This window comes from Osmerus mordax, chromosome 19 (genome assembly GCF_038355195.1).
Source record: "Osmerus mordax isolate fOsmMor3 chromosome 19, fOsmMor3.pri, whole genome shotgun sequence".
NCBI classification, from domain to species: Eukaryota; Metazoa; Chordata; class Actinopteri; order Osmeriformes; family Osmeridae; genus Osmerus; species Osmerus mordax.
This window is the reverse complement of record NC_090068.1, coordinates 2,991,887-3,010,484: the sequence shown is the minus strand read 5'-3', so window position 1 is coordinate 3,010,484 and position 18,598 is coordinate 2,991,887. Positions and strand designations below refer to the sequence as shown.

General features: G+C 40.2%; 2 protein-coding genes across 3 annotated transcripts in view; both read right to left on the bottom strand.

The window, feature by feature from the left end:
- The window catches only part of arhgef12b (Rho guanine nucleotide exchange factor (GEF) 12b), a 105,224-nt gene extending 89,970 nt beyond the window's left edge, over positions 1–15,254 (bottom strand). For both annotated transcript variants that reach the window (XM_067256847.1, XM_067256848.1), the window contains exon 1: positions 14,424–15,254. In XM_067256847.1, the coding sequence (XP_067112948.1) occupies positions 14,424–14,455 (32 nt within the window). In that variant the 5' untranslated portion in view covers positions 14,456–15,254. The remainder of the gene's footprint in view (positions 1–14,423) is intronic.
- A 1,710-nt stretch (positions 15,255–16,964) lies between these two features.
- On the bottom strand, positions 16,965–18,083 carry tlcd5b (TLC domain containing 5b). The gene is made up of 2 exons (XM_067257664.1): positions 17,894–18,083; positions 16,965–17,512 (listed from the first exon to the last, which is right to left on the bottom strand). The coding sequence occupies exons 1-2, from the start codon at positions 18,081–18,083 to the stop codon at positions 16,965–16,967; spliced, it is 738 nt and encodes a 245-aa protein (XP_067113765.1).
- Between the last annotated feature and the right edge of the window lie 515 nt (positions 18,084–18,598).

The following is an 18,598-nucleotide window of genomic DNA, read 5'->3' as shown; positions in this document are numbered from 1 at the left end:
GAGACCCGCATTCGAACGATCACATATGTGCAACGCTACTCCTTTACGGGTTAATAAAGAAGTTCAAGTACATGGAATCTTAGAAAACCCTTTTTTAACGTGGTATCGAAATCAGCATCGAGAATCGTGTTATTTTACTGGTATTGGCACCGACTACTGAATTTTTGGTATCTTGACACCCCTAGTGCTGAGGCGCATTGTTGCTATGATCAAGTTTTTAAGTGAGAGAGGCCTCCCATTCCGTGGCGACGATGAGCTTCTAGGGTCAGCGCACAATGGAAACTACTTGGGAATATTAAAGCTGATTTCTCAGTTTGATCCCTTTTTGGCTGGTCACATTCAGAAATATGGTCAGAACGGTAGAGGTAGTACATCATATTTGTCTTCTACAATATGCGAGGAATTGATTGCGCTAATGGGGGAGAAAATAAAGCGGTCATTGCAGCCGAGCTACAGCATGCCAAATATTTTTCAGTGATCGTGGATTCAACACCGGACCTATCTCATGTGGACCAGCTTACTTTTATTTTCAGGTTCGTCAATAATGAGGGGAACGTTGTTGAACAATTTATTGGATTCGAGCCTATTGAAAGCCATACTGGGGTGAGCCTGGCTGACAGTGTACTTGCAATTATCAGTGACCTGGACTCTGTCTAATTGTCGAGGCCAATCATATGACAACGCCAGTAACATGTCCGGCGATACAACGGTCTTCAGGCCCATTTAAAAAAACAAACCCCACTAATTCATTACATACTGTGCGCTGCACATTCCTTGGTTGGTGTCAATACCATTGAGAACAGCTGCCAAGAGCTTAGAAGTTTTTTTGGGATACTGCAGTCCATGTACAGTTTTTGCGCTGCGTCAACTCACCGGTGGAATAACGTTTTCCACAATGCTGACATCAAAGTAAATATGACTCTGAAATCCCTATCAAGCACACAATGGTGGAGCTGTCACGCTGACTCAGAATCAGCACTTTGGAAGAACTACAGCTCAATAAAGGATGCTTTGGGGAGTTTGTCAGGTGACATGCATGAAACTCCTGATACATGACATGAGGCAGCTTTTTTCTGTGGCAAAATGGAATGCTTGGAAACAGCCTTCATGGCCCATTTCTGGGATGCCGTCCTACACAGGTTCAAGGTGACAAGTGAGCTGTTGCAGAAAAGCGACATTGATTTAAAGACTGCTGTGCGACTACTGGAATCTTTGCTGTCATTTGTGGCATCACTTCGGGATCCATTTTCAGACTTTGAAAAGACTGCCATGGGTGTTAGAGATGTGTGCCAGACCTATCAGCACAGCCTTCATCGGATAAGGAAACGGAAAGCATTTGCCGATGAAACCAGGGAGCATGAAGTCACAATTGAGGGGAGCCACAAGTTTCAAGTTGAGATTTTAAACGTGATAATTGATCAGTTACTCAGCTGTCTCAATCAACGACTGGATGCATACAGGCCTCTGAATGAATACTTTGGAGTTCTGTTTGATGACAATGAGTCTGACACCAGTGATATTTGTAAGCGGGCCAATACACTTTCCTCTGCTTACCCAACGGATTTAGATCAGAGCTTTGCAGATGAGCTCATTCAATTTAAGTTCTTTGTAGGAGATGAGCAGGATAAATCACCCTCAAAACTGCTGCAGATTTTGTTAAGAAATGGCCTACAATCAACCTTTCCAAACGTGTTTGTTGCCCTCAGACTTTTCTTGACTACCTGTAACTAATTGTGAGGGGGAACGATCGTTTTCACAAATGGCAAGAATAAAAAACGAACTCAGAACAAGTATGTGTCTGAAACGCCTTAATAGCCATCAATGAAAGCGCACTGAGTCCGAACTTGTCAGAGAACTGGACTTTGATGACGTGGTGACTGAATTGTCAAGGAAGAAATCAAGAAAGAGGCAGATGTTCTAAGGTAAGAGGCATCTTTATTTATTATTACATGCTATTATGCTCGCTGCTGGTATGATTTAATTACATTTATAGATTGTGTGCATTTTCATTGGCTGCTGTAGCCTACTGAACAATCACTTGAATTTATAACCGACATAGTTTTACTTGAAACACCGCTTCACGTCGCCGTCGCAGTGCTGTTCGCCCTGTCGGGGCTTATTTTCCCGATAATGACAACGGCGTACTATACATTATCCCGCTTATTACATGGCTACTTGCTGAAAGAATAACTTAACACAGTGTGTCTTTTTACTATTTATTTGTTACCATTCGTAGTGTTGATCAGCAGAGAAATAGTTCGCCAAAGAACATTGAACATTCTTTAGGCTTCAAATCACCTGACGTCGCTAAGCAACGGAGTACGCTGGGGTTGAAAAGTTACTGGACGACTTGCGGAGTGCTACGAAAGACGTGAATCCAAGGTAAAAAGGCCACTTCCCTTGACAGCGGTCAATTATGCATAGCAATGGTCAATTATCGAAAAATAATTGACCACAGAACGTTGGGAAGCCTCATTCAAGTGAATGGAGCATTCTACAGTATTAAGAACAGCCGTGTAATAAATATAACTAGCTGTGGTTGAGTTGATAGGAGGAGGGGTGTGAGGAGGGGTGTGAGGGGCCCATGATGCCTTCGTGCCCAGGGGCCCAGAATTTGTTAATCCAGCCCTGCACGCAACAGCGGTCCGGACAAAGGGCTAAAAAAAACAGATGGCCGGACGAAATCCGGACGTCTGGTCACCCTAACTAGCATGGTAGTAGCTATGCTACGAGTATTATGCTAGCTAACTTAGCCCGGAAGCTAACAAAGCTGGCTAGCTACCGTTTCGGAAAAATTACTTACGCTTTGGGGAACGTAGGAAATATTTAGAACTCACGCGTCTAAAGGTAAATATTAGTTAATTCCCGGGCAATAGAAAATATACATTACGCACTTACTTTCGTTTTTGAAGTGTGTCGCAACGGCATGCTGTAAGATCGCCTATACTCGTGCATTGCTTGGTATCATTGTTCCCGTATCAGGTGCGGCATATATTCCAGTGCGGTTTATACTCAGATTTACAAACACAAAGCTCCCATTCTGATGGGGTGCCGTTTATAGAAAATGCGTCTTATTTTCCGAAAAATACGGTAGTACCCATAAGCCTGGACAAAGTAATGTGACTGCACAAAACACCGCAGACATGATGCTATAGTAAGGACAAAGGTAAGCAGTGCTATGGAGCAACAGCTGGGCAGGAGCATTGTGTGAGTTAGAAGCTGTGTGTTAAGCGTGTGTGAGAAAAACAGAGAGAGACAGGAAGAGAGGGTAGAGAGAGGCAGTGTGTTAAAAGCATGTAGGTCAGGCAAAACTTGAGGTCTCTAGAAAAGTTGGGAGGGCCTGTGCCACTGTCGACTGTTGAGGCATTACAGAGCACCCGTTCAATCCCTGTTTCACATCAGACACATAGCTGGGACATCTTTTCACATCGTCCACAAGGACAACACATGGCCTGTCTGCACAGTAACCAGATATTCTAATTTCTTCCCAGTTCAGGAAGGACAGGGAAAAGCCTAAAACTCAAGAATAGGGCCATATCATAGTCAGGTGATTTTAGTAGCCTACAGGAAGTACATGAGCTTTGGGTTTGAGGATGGTCATGCCGTCACAGGTAATGACCCAAGGCTTGGTAAGGCTCAAACAAATGAAAAGTAACCAAACACTTTAAAACACTATTAGAAACTTGTGACGAAGCACTGGCTCTGACCATCAGAGGATGCTGTCACAGGAGTGGCGACACTCTTCCACTAGCAGAGGGAGCCATCTTTTACCATTAATCAGCCACCTTGACAAGGTATTGCTGGGTAGCTCAGCCGTTGAGTCGGTAGGCTGAGGGATGGGTTGGCTCTTTCATATTTACATTTAGTCATTTAGCAGACGCTCTTATCCAGAGCGACTTACAGTAAGTACAGGGACATTCCCCTGAGGCAAGTAGGGTGAAGTGCCTTGCCCAAGGACACACCATCATTTCCCTTACAAAAAATAAGTATACTTCAAGTTTATTTTGTAAGTATACTTAAGTATACTTAGTATAAAAATTATACTATTATCATGGTACTTAAGAGTATACTAGCAGTGTACTTATTTATATACTATTTTTGTACTAAGTAAACTGAATTGGCACACTTTTTAGGTCATTTAGTACACTTTAAAGTACACTTATAGTGTATTTGAGGTTTACTTTTGAATACTGTAAAGTAGCCTGTGTAGTGTACTTTCAGTTCATAAAGTACATTTCCTAAAGTACTTAAAAGTATACTTTGGAATACTCTAAAGTAACCTGTGTAGTGTACTTTCAGTTCATGAAGTATATGTCCTATGAGCCATGCTATCTTCATTTTTTCACTTCCTTATTTCGTTCTTCAGTCAGTTTGACAGTATAACCTTCAAATCCACAATGCAACCCTTCTGTCTGCTTCTTTCTCAAGTAGCTTTTTCGTTTTTTCCATTAATACTCCAATTGATAATTATTTGTTTAAGAGTATAGGGCTTCAAAATGTTTTTGCAGTAATTAAGGTTACAGCTTCAGTACGAAAAAAGATTCAATGTGCAATGCATAATAGATTTTCCTAGACATGAATAATTACAATGAGATGGATCTAAAGAATTTAACCTGTAATGTACTTTAAAATTATTTTGACTGTTTTTGCTGTATAATAATAGAAAACGTACATCCTACTCCAGAATAAATGTATACAATTTTATGTTTCGAAGCATACTTCTTAAAAGTATATCAAAAGTGAACTATTTTCAAAGAATACTTAAAAGTACATCAAAAGTGAACTATTATCTAAGTAGACGTCTTAAAAGTATATCAAAAGTTAACTATTTTCAAAGCATACTTCTTAAAAGTATATCAAAAGTGAACTAAAAGTGCACTATCCATTTTTTAGTATACTTATACTTACTTACTTTAATATACTTCTTTTTTATAAGGGTTGCACGGCCGGAGAATCGAACCAGCAACCTTCTGATAACTAGCCCGATTCCCTAACCGCTCAGCTACCTGACTCCCTCATATCATTGGTTTTATTGTTAATCAATTATGGAAAGGTCGTTGGTTATTGGTTTATGTTGGGACAAATTAATGGTATAGCCCCTTTAAAAAGGCAAACATTTGTTTTGGTGGTGGGAAGTTAGAAAAAATGCAGGCAAGTGCTTGGTGAAGTGACTTTTGTTGAAACCCCAGTGGGGGAATTTGTTTTGGATTATTCATGACACAACTGTTGTCTGCCTGTGTTCTGCTCCTCTCTTCCACCAACCGTCTCTGGAGGAGTGGATCCCTCACTGAATTGCTCCTCCCAAGGTTTCTTCAATTTTTTCTGCTGCAGTGAGTTTTTCTGGGAGTTTTTCCTTGTCTTCCTTGAGGGTTTAGGTTGGTTGAGGGGCAGTTCTATGGGCGTATGTGAAGCCCTTGCGTGTAAAAAGGGCTATACAAATACATTTTGATTTGATTTGCCTGAATCCTGCACTATGGAAATAAAGCGCCTTGAACCTTCCCCTATGCCTGGGTCCTTGGTCATCATTTGAGCAACCCACACCTAGAGCCCTGCTAATAGCTCACAAACTATAGAAATTATCTATGTTGTCACTCTACATCAAACAATTTCCCAAAGTCACATTGTCTGGTCACTTGATGTTTGGTGGTAGATGATGGCAGTGACAATAAATAGCCTTAACATCATGTTTTTGATAACATCATGATGATCCCTTGATATAAATGTCAGACTGGATTAGATCCACTTGAAACTCAGTTCAATTGATGATCCAGCTTGAACTGTTAAACAGATGCTGACTACGGTATTTATTATGGCCAAACAGTCTAGCTTTTTCTTTATAACCAAACTCCTCTGGGTGTGGCTTTCATCTGGATACAGCTTGTGTCTGCTTTTAGCATGTCTTGACTTGTACCACAGACACCAGTCAAAAGAAAGAGAGAGAGAGAGACGAAGAGCGGGTCCAGTTACAGAGGGTAAACATTATATAAGGGTAAATGAGGGTAAATATATAAAAAAACAATCCTTCAATGGTTCATTGTGGTAGGCAAAATCATTTGACTGAAAGAAAGGACAACTCAATCACTATTTTATGATTGTTTTCCCATTATGGGGAACTTGCACAACTGGGATTTACTAGAAGGCTAATATCTCCAACGAGTTGACAAAAACACAAGGCCTGGTGATGAGTGTGGCAAGTGTTACAGTTTAATAGGTTAAATTTACTCCTCTAAAAATAAATACTGTCCACCCACAACATAGAATTACTAGATTGTCAGTGGCATAGCTGGCTAAAGTGGTGTTCATGAGAAGTGGTTTCCCCAGTTTGAACCCTGGTGTGGGGGGAAGCCATTGTGACGAATGACGCGATAACACCTGCAACACAAGCCCAACATGTCATGAATGATTCAGACAGTTTGGTCTCATAATTGCTGTTGCTTTCATTGGAGATGGTGCTAACAACTGCACTGAGACACAAATATAGAAGTTTCATCGACAGAAAAAAACAGAACAGGGTTGATCTTTGACCAAGTTAAGGTTAGGGTCCAAACAGAAAAGAGTGTGATTATAAGGGTTTAACACAGGCTGTCAGTTTGTTTCCCCATGTGGATCAGAATCTGCCAATGAGCATATAGGCAACATGCTGACAAAAGATGGTGATTTTCAGCTATACCAAGCAGCCACTTTATGGACCCGTTCTACATGAGTTAGGGCCTAAGTACATGTATGTAAATCTTTCTGTTTTGTAAATTTTGTTCTAAGAGAAAGGTTTTTCTTTACAGTCAACTGAATTGCCAACAGTGGTAAAAGGCAAAAGTTCCATTCCCTAACTTCCTGCGGGTAGCTCTGACTAGTCCTTCATAATATCAAAGGAAGTGGACAAAATGACTACCTGAACATCTAGTTGGGTGTGCTCTGCCATCGGCAAGGGCACAACCTTTGTTCTCTCACATATATATTATTGTTGGAATGCTGCTTCAGCATTCCAAGTATTGTTCTTTGAATCTTTATTCAACTTATTGGGTGTGCTTTGCCTTCGGCAAGGGCACAACCTTTGTTCTCTCACATATATATTATTATAATTTTTTTATTCTTTTTGCCCCCCTAAAACTCAGTCAATATTTGGCCTACATAGACAACGTAGGTGTCAAAAGTTTCGTCTTGGTAGCGATTGAGTTGCTTCTATTGGAATTTACGTTCCGTTGCATGGTTTAGGCTCAAGTTAAGTTTTTGTGGCGAAAAGTGAAGCTAACGGTGGCTAATTTGCTAGCCTACTAACGTCACTAACGTCACGAAAACACGTGTGACTACCTTTGGCAGAACATTCGTTTCGAATCTGTTAACTTGGGGGATAGCTAGGCTAACTATAGCTTTACTGCAAGGCAGCTGCAGAAACGCCACAAGCAAAGAGGCCAGGGTGATAACTATTTACTCATTTTACTTTGTGATATGACACACAATTGTGATGTGTAATGTACAATATAAGCTGATATTATTAAGGAAGTACATCTACTTTCGGAAACAGTAGTCTACTATTTCACTGAAGTATTAGCATCATGACATTAGCCTGTGTTGCCCGGGCAACAAATACTACAGTGGTCTATGATGTATCTGTTCAATCGTTAAAATAAACATTCCTCACATATACATTTTCGTTGTAGGATTTATTCTGACATTAGTAAACGATTTGTTGGTGAAATTACCATTACCTGCGGTTTCAAACCAGTGTAGCTCACTGCAAAGCTGTAGCTTACGCGAGACACTACAAAAACATCTACAGTACACAGCTGTTTAGGAAGTCAAACGGCGACAGAACATGTTCGGCACTCCCCTTACTTAAATCAAAAGTCTATCTAACTACTAACCTGAACTTCATTGCCACAGCCTAAACGTTGTCAATCTGTTCATGAAAATAATTAATTTCAGCCTAAACCGTACAACGTTACATTAAATCCAATTCAACCAACGCAATCGCTACCAAGACGAACACAGCAGTAGTCTAGTACTGTACCGTAGTAGTACAATTTACCGGGGCAGCTTCTCCACACAGGGCTATATCGCATTTTGCGTTGTTACTGACAATGATCGCTACCAGTGAGCTTTTTATGAATGAGCGATTTTCCACTAAATAAATGTCAAGCTTATTTACGTTTTGGGGGGCATATTTTCAGTTAGCAGATGGTACTGTTTGAATCGCGATTCCATCTTCTACTGCCGGGTAACGTCGTAGAATAATCTTCAAAGGGGGTTCTTTATTAATGAATGAATGCAATGAGTAGGCTAAATGCCTGAAAATATCATGAGAAGGGAAAAACTTAAAATGACGTTTAAGTCATAGAGATTAGGTCAATTTTTACACCGGTCTGACAAATTTATTCGTTTTGATTCAACGATGAGGCTGCCTCTTGCAGGGGAAATTAGAAGACATCTATTTCATTCTACACTTCACTCGTATTTTCAGTTGTAAATGAGCAGCAAAAAAAATGCTTTTAAATCTATGTAATCTTTATAAATAATAAGTATGCATTTTTATATAAAATATACAGAAATATCAGTTGTAAAAATGTCATTCAAAAACGGACCCCTGTGCAACCGACGCAAGCAAGCACACCCTACAATTTCCCCAGAAATTGTACCCTCTCTAGTTATTGTTGGAATGCTGCTTCAGCATTCCAAGTATTGTTCTTTGAATCTTTATTCAAGCATCTTCTTCTTCTATTTCTTCCAAGACACCTTTCAGCGCCTTCAAATCTTCAGCTATTAAAACCGTTCAGCTATCATAAAATTCAGCAGTTTCAGGCCATGGGTGCCATGACTTTTCAGCTTTGTACCTCTTATGCTTGAATTAATATAAATCAATATTCATAATATTTTTTACATGGGTTTCCAATGGAGTTTTCTTTCAAATCCACTCAAACTTCTTTAAACTTCTTCAACTTCCAAATCCTTCTTCTTCCTCAATCTTTCAGCTAGAGCCACCATTTAAACTTTAAAATGTTGACAAAACCCTAAACTATTTTTAAATAATTCAGCTTTTTGATATCTATTCAACTTTTTTCAATATCACTGATTATGTTTCATGACTTTTTCAAGCCGTTTCTGAGATTTACATGGGTGTGTACGTGAGACCCTAGAGTGCAGACTGAAACGCTTAGAGTGGAGGCCTGAGCTTCAGATGTCGTTGAAAAATATTTCTAGTTTGCCAGCATTGCCACAATTTTCGCTCTTCATGCTTCGTTTTTGGATCAATAGATAGCTAATTTTGTGCTGGTCGTAGACAGTTGTCTGTTGAATCCAAAAGACGTACACATTTGTTCAGAGAGAGTAGAGTCTTATTTCTGACCGCACAGAAATATAAAGAATATCTCTGGTTTCGGCAGAGTCTTGGGTCTCGGAAAATATGCTTATTTTTTGGATTGGACGTATAGTTGTGCGTCTAGGTTAATTTGTTTGAGGTGTGGATACTAGGTAAATGTTCGTTTTGCTCTCTGCCTAGCTCGTTAGCTATCACAGCTGCGCCATCACCGTGGCAACCAAACAGACATGCACCATGAACGTTTTTGAAACTGCCAAAGGAGTTGTATTTCTGACCGCACAGACACATAAAGGATATCTATGGTTTCGGCAGTCTTGGAATGAAATATACGTAATTATGTGGGCAATGTAGAACAGCGGACAGATTCGATTTTTGATCTTTTGTTAGTGATGGCCATTCTAGTGACGCTACTGTCATCATGGCTGCTAATAGAACGGCGAAACCAGGTCACATACGGTCTAATAACTATCATTCATTACCTAGCTACAAACAAATGCTTCGTAACTGAAGAGTATTTACTTTTTATTGGCGATATTGACAACAGAGGTTAAGGAACTTGTCTTTAATCAAAAGATGGTCTCCGTTTTCAATTTGAAGCCAACGGTGTTAATACAGTCTGTAAAAATACCACTTTGACACACTTGCAAGAAATGATCCGCTGGTTAGATGTAGCATGATCTTATTATTTAAGTATAAAAAAAACTCACCAGGGACAACGACAATATTGGCAACCCTGCACTATGAATTATTATTTTGATGTCATTTTAAATTAAGTGTCTGAACAGGACTGGGTGTGCAGGCATACATGATTAGTTTCTCCTCCGTCTTGAACCTGAAACCTAGATTCTAGGTTAGAAATGTTGCCAGTCTGTTGCCAATGACCAACGGTTGCTACGTTTTTCCAGCAAGTTCAAGTCATTCCAGTGTTGTCCTTTTACCTTCAAATTTGTTCAACCCAGAATTCAGCAACTGGTTTTCTGCTAAATTTTCACATTTTCCTGCAGCTCATCTTTCTGAATTTTTGCCCTTATTGTTTTGCATTTTTCTTCTTCTTTTCTTCTCTTTTCTTCTGTTTTCTGCCTTCATCTTGCTCCAGGTCCTTTCAAAAATACCTTTCACAGCAGTACCTTCCAACTGCCAGTACTTTTGCATTTTTCTTCTCTTTTCTGTACATTTCTGCCTTCATCTTGCTGCAGCTCCTTTCTAACATACATTTCAGGCCTTTTGAAACTCCAGCAAATAATGTTCTGCTAAATTTTCAAATTCTTCAGAATTATTTCTCTTTTTGCATTTTTCTTCTCTTTTCTGTAGTTTTATACCTTCGTCCAGCTCCAGCCCCTTTCAAAAATACCTTTCAGGCGCTTCAGCTTATAACTTTCTAGTACATTTTCACAATTTTCCGCCTTTTTAGCATGGTCAGCTATCCCCATTCAGGTTTTCAGCATTCTCACTGCTGTTTCGCAGGAACAGCCCTTTCTAGTTATTGTTTATTTTCGCCCCCCTAAGGATAAGTCAATATTTGGACTACATAGACAACGCCTGTGTCAAAATATTTGTCTTGGTCTCGATTGCGTTGCTTGTATTTTTATTTACGTTCCGTTTCACGGTTTAGGAGGTTACAACGTTTTTGTGGCAAAAAAGTGCCTTTAGTCGACGAAGGGTACTCAGTGCTATCTACGTCACCACGTCAGCACAGGTTGCAATGACGCACGGATTGATGTGCTGTTGCACAGCGAGTATCGTATCGTGCCGTGGTGTACTACTACCAAAGAACTTATATTGACTCTTTGCTACTACTAGCAGCATCATACATGTACATTTAAGCAAATCAAGACTTGCATGTACAGTAAGTAATGTCACATTAAAGAATGTATGTAAAGTTTAAACTTCGTGGTGCGTCGCTGGCTTCAGTGCCACAGCCTAAACTTTATGTCAAAAGAAACATTCTCATTTCTGGCGCTTAAAAACAATCCCCTCACTCAGTGAAGTTTGGCTAGCCACCGCAACTAGCTTGCTCGTAGCAAACTTATTTTGAATTTGCCATTTCTCCCTAAATAGATGTAAAGCTTATTTACGTTTTTGGGGGCATATTTTCAGTTAGCAGATGGTACTGTTTGAATCGCGATTCCATCTGAAATACTGCCGGTGACAATGTTGTTACAGTAGCTTGTTTCAAAGGGGGTTAGCTTGTTTCAAAGGGGGTTCTTGAGTAGGCTGAATGCTTGAAAATATCACTAGATGGGAAAAAACTTAAGGGGACGGACCCACCTGCAACCGACGCAAGCGAGCACACCCTACAATTTCCACAGAAATGGTACCCTCTCTAGTTTTATTTGCTTTGTCTATGTTTAGAAAAGTAAATCAAAGTAACCCTGTCTTTACTTGTCGTGCTCTCTCTGAATGGCTGAGCATGATAATATTTTCACACAAAAAACCCCAAGTCATCCAGGTCTCATGCAATGTTGATAATACACACCTGAACAGTCCCATCTTCTGATAACCATCCTATGCTGGGACCACCATGCCACCACACACTCTGATCTTTGTTTCTGAGGCAGTCAACAGACTTCTTGCCCGCATGCAATCTCAGCCTGGTATTACAATGACTCGTCCTTCTCCAACTTGGTGTCAAGAGATGACAAACAGTTAGAGGTTTTCAAATGCAAAAAAAATGAAACTAGGAAAGATGTCATGTGTTTATAATATTTCAATAGTATAAAGGCAAAGATTTGAAATCACGAACCACTATTCAGAGTGCATTTCCTAACCTAGTCAAAACATTGCAACCAACACCCTTTTTGAACACAACAGTGCAAGCCCTTGCAGTGTTACAAGAGGGGATAGAATGACAGTAAAGCTTGGGCTGATTCCCATCCTGCACTGCTCACTGGCCAGCGGCTCTGTCAGGAAGGGCTGGTGGCCTGGCCAGGCTGGCAGACATTGTTTATCAGTGATGTCACCACTTCCTGCGAGTGCCTCAGGGAGAGAGGAATATCCTCTGATCAGCGAAAAAGTGACAAAGAGCTGGTCGCATGTCCCCCCGACTTCATCAGTCTCAACATTGACACTTCCCACTAGCCCTAAAGGTAGCCTTTATTACACACACTTATTTATATCTGCAACAGTCAGTCTCAAATCTGTCTCTCTAAATCACTTATTTCAGGGGTATACACAAGCAAGGGGTATAAACAAAATGAGTTATTCATACTTAATTTGAAGGCATACAGATGATTTACATAGTCTGTCTCTGACAGGAGAAGTCCATTTAAAGAAAGAGTTTGAAACCCTACTGAGGATTATATCTTTGATCTGTCTCTGTCAACCAAAACAAAATGGAACAAACTTTCGCTCCCTCTCATTGAGGACCTGCCAGAAAATAACTGTTGAGGTGGGGCTGAAACAAGGGGGGCTTTTGAAAATAAACACTTCATAGTAGGAGAAAGTGCCTGAGACAGAGCAATAGGACTGGGCTGGACTCTGCTCCACTGTTATATCTTCATCAAACGCAATGGGGTTGAGGCTGCATGCAGAGAAGATGATGAAGAGATGACCCTGCTTCCTGGTTTGACTGTCAAGTTCCCTCAAGTCATGGTTGTATCCATCCCTGGTTGTGCAAACTTTTTAAAGAGAACCTTACATCTTAGGTTAATGAGTGAGATTGTGTCTTCAGCCTTCCAAAGGCATGACAATTGTCTTCAAATGTGGGTCATCATAGATATTGTTTACAATGAGTAGCTTTGAGAGGCCTCTTGTAGCTTAGATTCAAAGAAAGTATTAGTGTGTGATCAGTCAGGAACCAAATTATATGACTGTTTCTTCATGCTATACAGCAACGAGTATACTTGTGACATCTGGGTAGATGCAGGATTCAGTGATGATACCAGAAAAGGTAGTCATAGAAGGAGAAGGGTTTTGGCTTGGTGATGCAAACATCAGTAAAGCTGAATGCAAAAAGGTTTTTGTTGCACGACAACAATACCAAAATAGCCGGTCTTAATCTTGTTGTCTACATGACTAGTGAAATAATTAAACATCAATTGACTTTCCAGTGTAATGGGTGTCTATCTTTGCCATTTCTTGGAATACACTTTTCAAACAGTTGAGGGTACAAGAATGTGTACTGGAATCTAATCTGCTGGGGGATATGCTTTTTCCATTCCCAGCCATCAACTTCTGAAGTTTTAGCAAAACTGGAAAGCCGGCCAAAGCTGTTCAGACTGGCACCAATGGAAAACTTAAAGACATCCAAATGCTTTAGGTTTCCAAGGGATTCCATATTATACTGATTACCACATGCCTTGAATGCGACAGAAAAATTAAAGTAGGCACACTATCAAAACAGAGGTTTTGTGCTTTGGCCCATGTCGTACAAAATGACACAAATAGAAACAGCTCATAGCAAGGCATATAGCATGACACTAGTCCAGATAGTAGTTATACACGTATGCCAAATGAGTCCTACAAATCACTTCCCTCATGTTGATGTTGTTATTTAGTTCTCGCCTCATTCACCACTTGTCTCACACTTTCAAGAAAGCCCCCCCTTACAAAAAACAGCTGATTCATTGTTCAGCTGTTCCTCACACTCTGGGCGGAGTATGAAGCTGTATGATCACAGTGATATATTACCCTATTCAGCATAAACAAGCAAACACTTTGGCTAGAAACATCAGAATCACAGTGAGGACAGCTATGTTCTGGGCCATACAGATGAAAACGCATTCCTACATTCCTCTCTCTATATTCCATAGTGTCACCAATCAGATCACCTCTTGATATTCCTGTGCATTTTCCTTGAGCTGTCATTCAATTCACCAGATTTGTTTTTGATTAAGTCATTTCCATTATAATTCACAGGAATGCAAAAAAGAACCCCTTTCTACACAATAATTGGACACAGTGAGTGGCAAACAGGCAATAATGGATGACAGACTCTAAATACATCACCAACAAAGAAAAATGTGACGGCTATAGAGCATACTAGTCTACATAGCAAATCCAGCACAGTCTGACCAACACAAACAACTATACCACAAGAAATAACGTCACATTGATTGTACCATATGATTAAATCATCATTCGAGACTTGTGAGTTTGATGTACAATTTACCTGTCAGTGAGTGTTGACTGTGTGCCGCTCATTGGGCTTCCGTTATGGGGTTTTTCCACGGATTTTATCCAACTAGCATTTTACCACAACGACAAACTCCGATTGTGAATCGACTCCGTATTTCCTTTCAGTGTCCGTCCAACCAAGGCGTTCCACAACGACTGAAAATCGTTTTATCCATCAAATGGAAAGAATAATTTTGGTATTCCACAGTGTATACCCAATTTGTAGATTTAGTATGTTGCTGGAGCAACTGATGTGAAACAATGTGACACGAGAGCGAATGAATCAGGGTAAAATATAAACATCTTCTTCAAAGACATTACCGGGACGTAAAGTGAATACGCCGTGTTACATAGATATTTCCAAGTATCACTACATTAATCTCTCAAAATTTTCAAGAGGAACATTAAATGCGAACACATTGTAGCCTGGGCTTCGCCTGCCGCTGTCTGCATACGTCTTTGTCAGTAGACCACCGGGAAACTATTAGCCGACTGGCTCCCTATTGTTAATGTTTCCTTTTTGAACACAGTAGCCTACCAAGTTGTACTTTAGATAACTCTTTTTAGACGAGTCTTCTCTATTAATTGAGAAACAGTCTTAACATCGTTTCTTGTCTTCTCATAAGTTTTTTCCAAGCTTGCTTGCACTCGGTGCGGATCCCTTATTTTCCCCTCTGAAATCTTTTCATGGCAGCAGCATTCCCGATCGCCCCTTATCCCTGACGGGCTTGGTCCTTCATGTTTGCAAGAATTCTGCCAACTATAATGAAAGTTTCCGACGGTAAGTTCTAGACCTTTTTTCAAAATTGAAACATTGTTGCGCACCACGTTCCAAATCTACAAGTTAGTTCAGATAAGTGATTCACACTTTTGCACAGGCCTCTCGCTCTTACTGTATAGAGCGGATGGAAAAAGGAAATGCTTTCCCACCCCCACCCCCAAATGAAGAAAAAGAAACCACCCAATCCCTCTTCTATAGAGATTTCGATGGAGAACTTTCTGAAAGCAACGCTACATTGCTATGCATTTGGTCATGGTTATAAAAGTGTACGGTAGTTATGAATGAATTACATTTAAATACACTTAAAATCGTTTTGTATGCGTCGCAAGTGTGTACTGTTAAGACGTATACTGACGTAGATATAAGTAGTTCAAATACTACACATATTCAACTCTTTCCTGGCTTCTATTTACCACCCCATGTATTGATACTTTCTGAGACATAACAGCAACTTAACTAAAAGTTAGTATAAGGAAACGACATGACTTCAGTCATCATCACAAAGATAAAGTGTTCCAAGCCTATTACAAATACCACACATTAACTATTGTGTCAAACGACTGATTTCTCTATTATACAGTAGTTCTTGATTTATTCACTGTTGTGTTTTTCAGACCATCGTTTTGGTCAAAGTACATTTTAGTTTAACACTTGTTCACTTCTACTTGTATTAGTGATTCATGCACATGTATCTTACTATTTGTCAGTGTCTCATTATAATGATCACCTAAGGATGACAATTATTACAAGAAGAGACATAACAAACGTAAACTTTATCTTCTAGCTGATCTCCAACATGTTTTTTATTAGGTATTTAATCTGACTACTTGGTCCACAGAGCATATATCATGCACTTGCTAAACTGATAACTACCCATGCTAGTAAAGAGTAACAAGGTTTCCAAATAAAGTCAAATCTCGCTAACAACATATATTGTAGTATAGGCTATAATGCATCCAGAGACAACCATTCTTACACTGGGGGATGTAGTCTTTATTCATCATCGTTCCGATGACTGCTAAAAAGGATGTCACTATTTAAAACAGCTTCATGATTGCAAAACACCCTAGGTGAATTGTAAGGTGGACAACATGAAAAAGGTTGACAGTGCCATCTAAAGGACAAACTAAATATACCAATATAGATGGCAACAGGCACACAGTGCTTTCTTGTTGCCTACAAAAGGTCTGTACATTTTATGAAGTTCAGCAATTAGCAAATGTTATACAAAGAGCATGGAGTACTATGATTCAGCATACCTATTACAAAGACACTGACATGTTTACTGCCTAATAAGTGTAGCCTACCTTAGCGTTAAATGGATACATTCATTCATAGTTATTGTTTATCCTTTGGCATTTGCTTATTGTTAACTGGTTACTAAACAAAGCTAAATGTAGCCTAACATTGAGGCAGAGATCATGCACACAAGGTAAATGAAGAAATAATAACAAAAAGGATGTATTCATTACATATGTCCTTGAGGTAGTCTATCTTCCTTCCTTTGAATTCATGAGAAATAGAACTCTCCTTTAGGTGCAGCATTAGCAATAGGGGTTGCAGTCAATCCTCCTCAGAACTACATCTACAGTATGGCCCAGAGCAGTGGGTTCCTGAAGGTGCTTAAGAATTTAAATGGTGCAAAATTGTACATTTCATGAGTTCCAATTCATATGGTATGTTTAAAGGAGCATCAAAGTTCTATGTCTAAACGTATAGACAATGGGAGCCCAATACCATCTCCAGATTCTGTCTTTAATCTGTCTTTCCGGTATGTCCATACATATCTTGCCCATTCTGCTCGACCATCTTGTGCCTCTCTTGCCATTTTTTATACTTGGCCCGACCTTTCTTGCAGGCAAATCTCGCTATGTCCACCATGAAGACCCAAGCTAATATGTACATAGCCAGACCCCCCCCTTTCATTATTAAACTGGGTCTGGGGGAGGTGAGTTCACAGTAGAGCATCATGGTGCCCACACCAACACGCACAAAGGCAAACAGCAAGATGAAGAGCAAGTCGACCACATCCCCCAGCAGGCTGTTGTAGCGCCCAATCTGTCTGAGGAACCAGCGGGCTTGGAGAAGTGGGTTTGTAATTTCACTGCCGAAGATGACGGCGCATGTCTCAATTCCAGACTCTCCCAGGCCCAGTGCCAGCAGGATACCCAGGATGCTCATTGTGTGGTGAGCCAGCATGATGGGGCCCTCAGAACGGTGGCACATGCACCAGCCCATGTCGAAGAGGAAGTAGCCCAGGCTGAGCACCATTGCCTTGATCTGGAGAGGTGTGTTCTCCGTGCCTACGGTTGGACATGGACAAAGGTACAGGGGTTCATTGCTAATTTGTGCTAAAATCTTTCCAATTATTAAGTCATGAAGTATTTCTGACACAAAATATATTACTTCTGTGGAAATTTACAAGGTACTGTATGCTATGCAACAAGGTAGCATGATGCATTTCACGATGTCCCCTGGTTGAAAATCCAACTATTTATTATGTTATGGACAAGATTTGGGTCATTCACTTTACCATATACTGTAAAGCATGTGAGAAAAACATGATTGATCAAGTAATTGGGAGATGAGATCTGTTAAATAATTAGTGGAAATTCTTACAATGAGGATATTTCTCCAATGTAGAGATAAAGAAACCCAGCACACATCTCGGTGCCACATCTCACCTGGGTGAGTAAGGGGCCAGGGCCCATCTATGAAACCTATGTATGCTGTCATGCCCACAATGAGTATCCCATGAAACAGCGTCACCAGTCTGCAGTTCCACTCCTTTCCTCTTTGGTTGGCCAGACAGCAGAAGACACAGTATAGTGCCACCCAGCCAATCAGACTGCAGATCACCTCAAGAAGAAGCATTGTTGTGTCTGCCTGGGAGAAGGATCAGGATTAGATAGACTTTGACAGATGCTTCAGTTTGTGATATATAGTGGCTTCAGAAAGTATTCCTACCTCTTCACTTTTAGAACATTTTATTGTGTTATCTCTCTAATAATGCCAGGAATCTGTGTGTGTGTACAAATTAGAATGGGTTTAGTTTCCCACAATCAGCTCAATAACCGTGAACTCTGCAAAGTTCATATTCTGCATGTGTCCTCTTTATAATTCAACGGAGTGCAGTGCCGCGATTGACGTTGTTTGGATAAGCATTTCGACGTAAAATACTGAAAAATAATGAAGTAGTACTTTGCCTATGTAGCCTGACTCTGCCCTCCTACGTACTTCTGCTCAATTTTATTTTTGCTTCTGTACATAGGTCTGGCCATGAGGTACGTAAGTCAGATTTTTCAGGTTGATTTTCTACCGGCGAATCAGCGAACAGAGGGAGTGGCTGAGAACGATGACGTTGATGTTGTGCGCTAGTTTGTGTTGTA

Excerpts from the sequence above, each read along its gene's own strand:
- tlcd5b (XM_067257664.1), bottom strand. The coding sequence starts at position 18,083 with ATGCTTCTTCTTGAGGTGATCTGCAGTCTGATTGGCTGGGTGGCACTA. Across the intron at positions 17,513-17,893 it reads CTGGCCCCTTACTCACCCAG|GCACGGAGAACACACCTCTC; the intron begins GTGAGATGTGGC and ends GTCCAACCGTAG.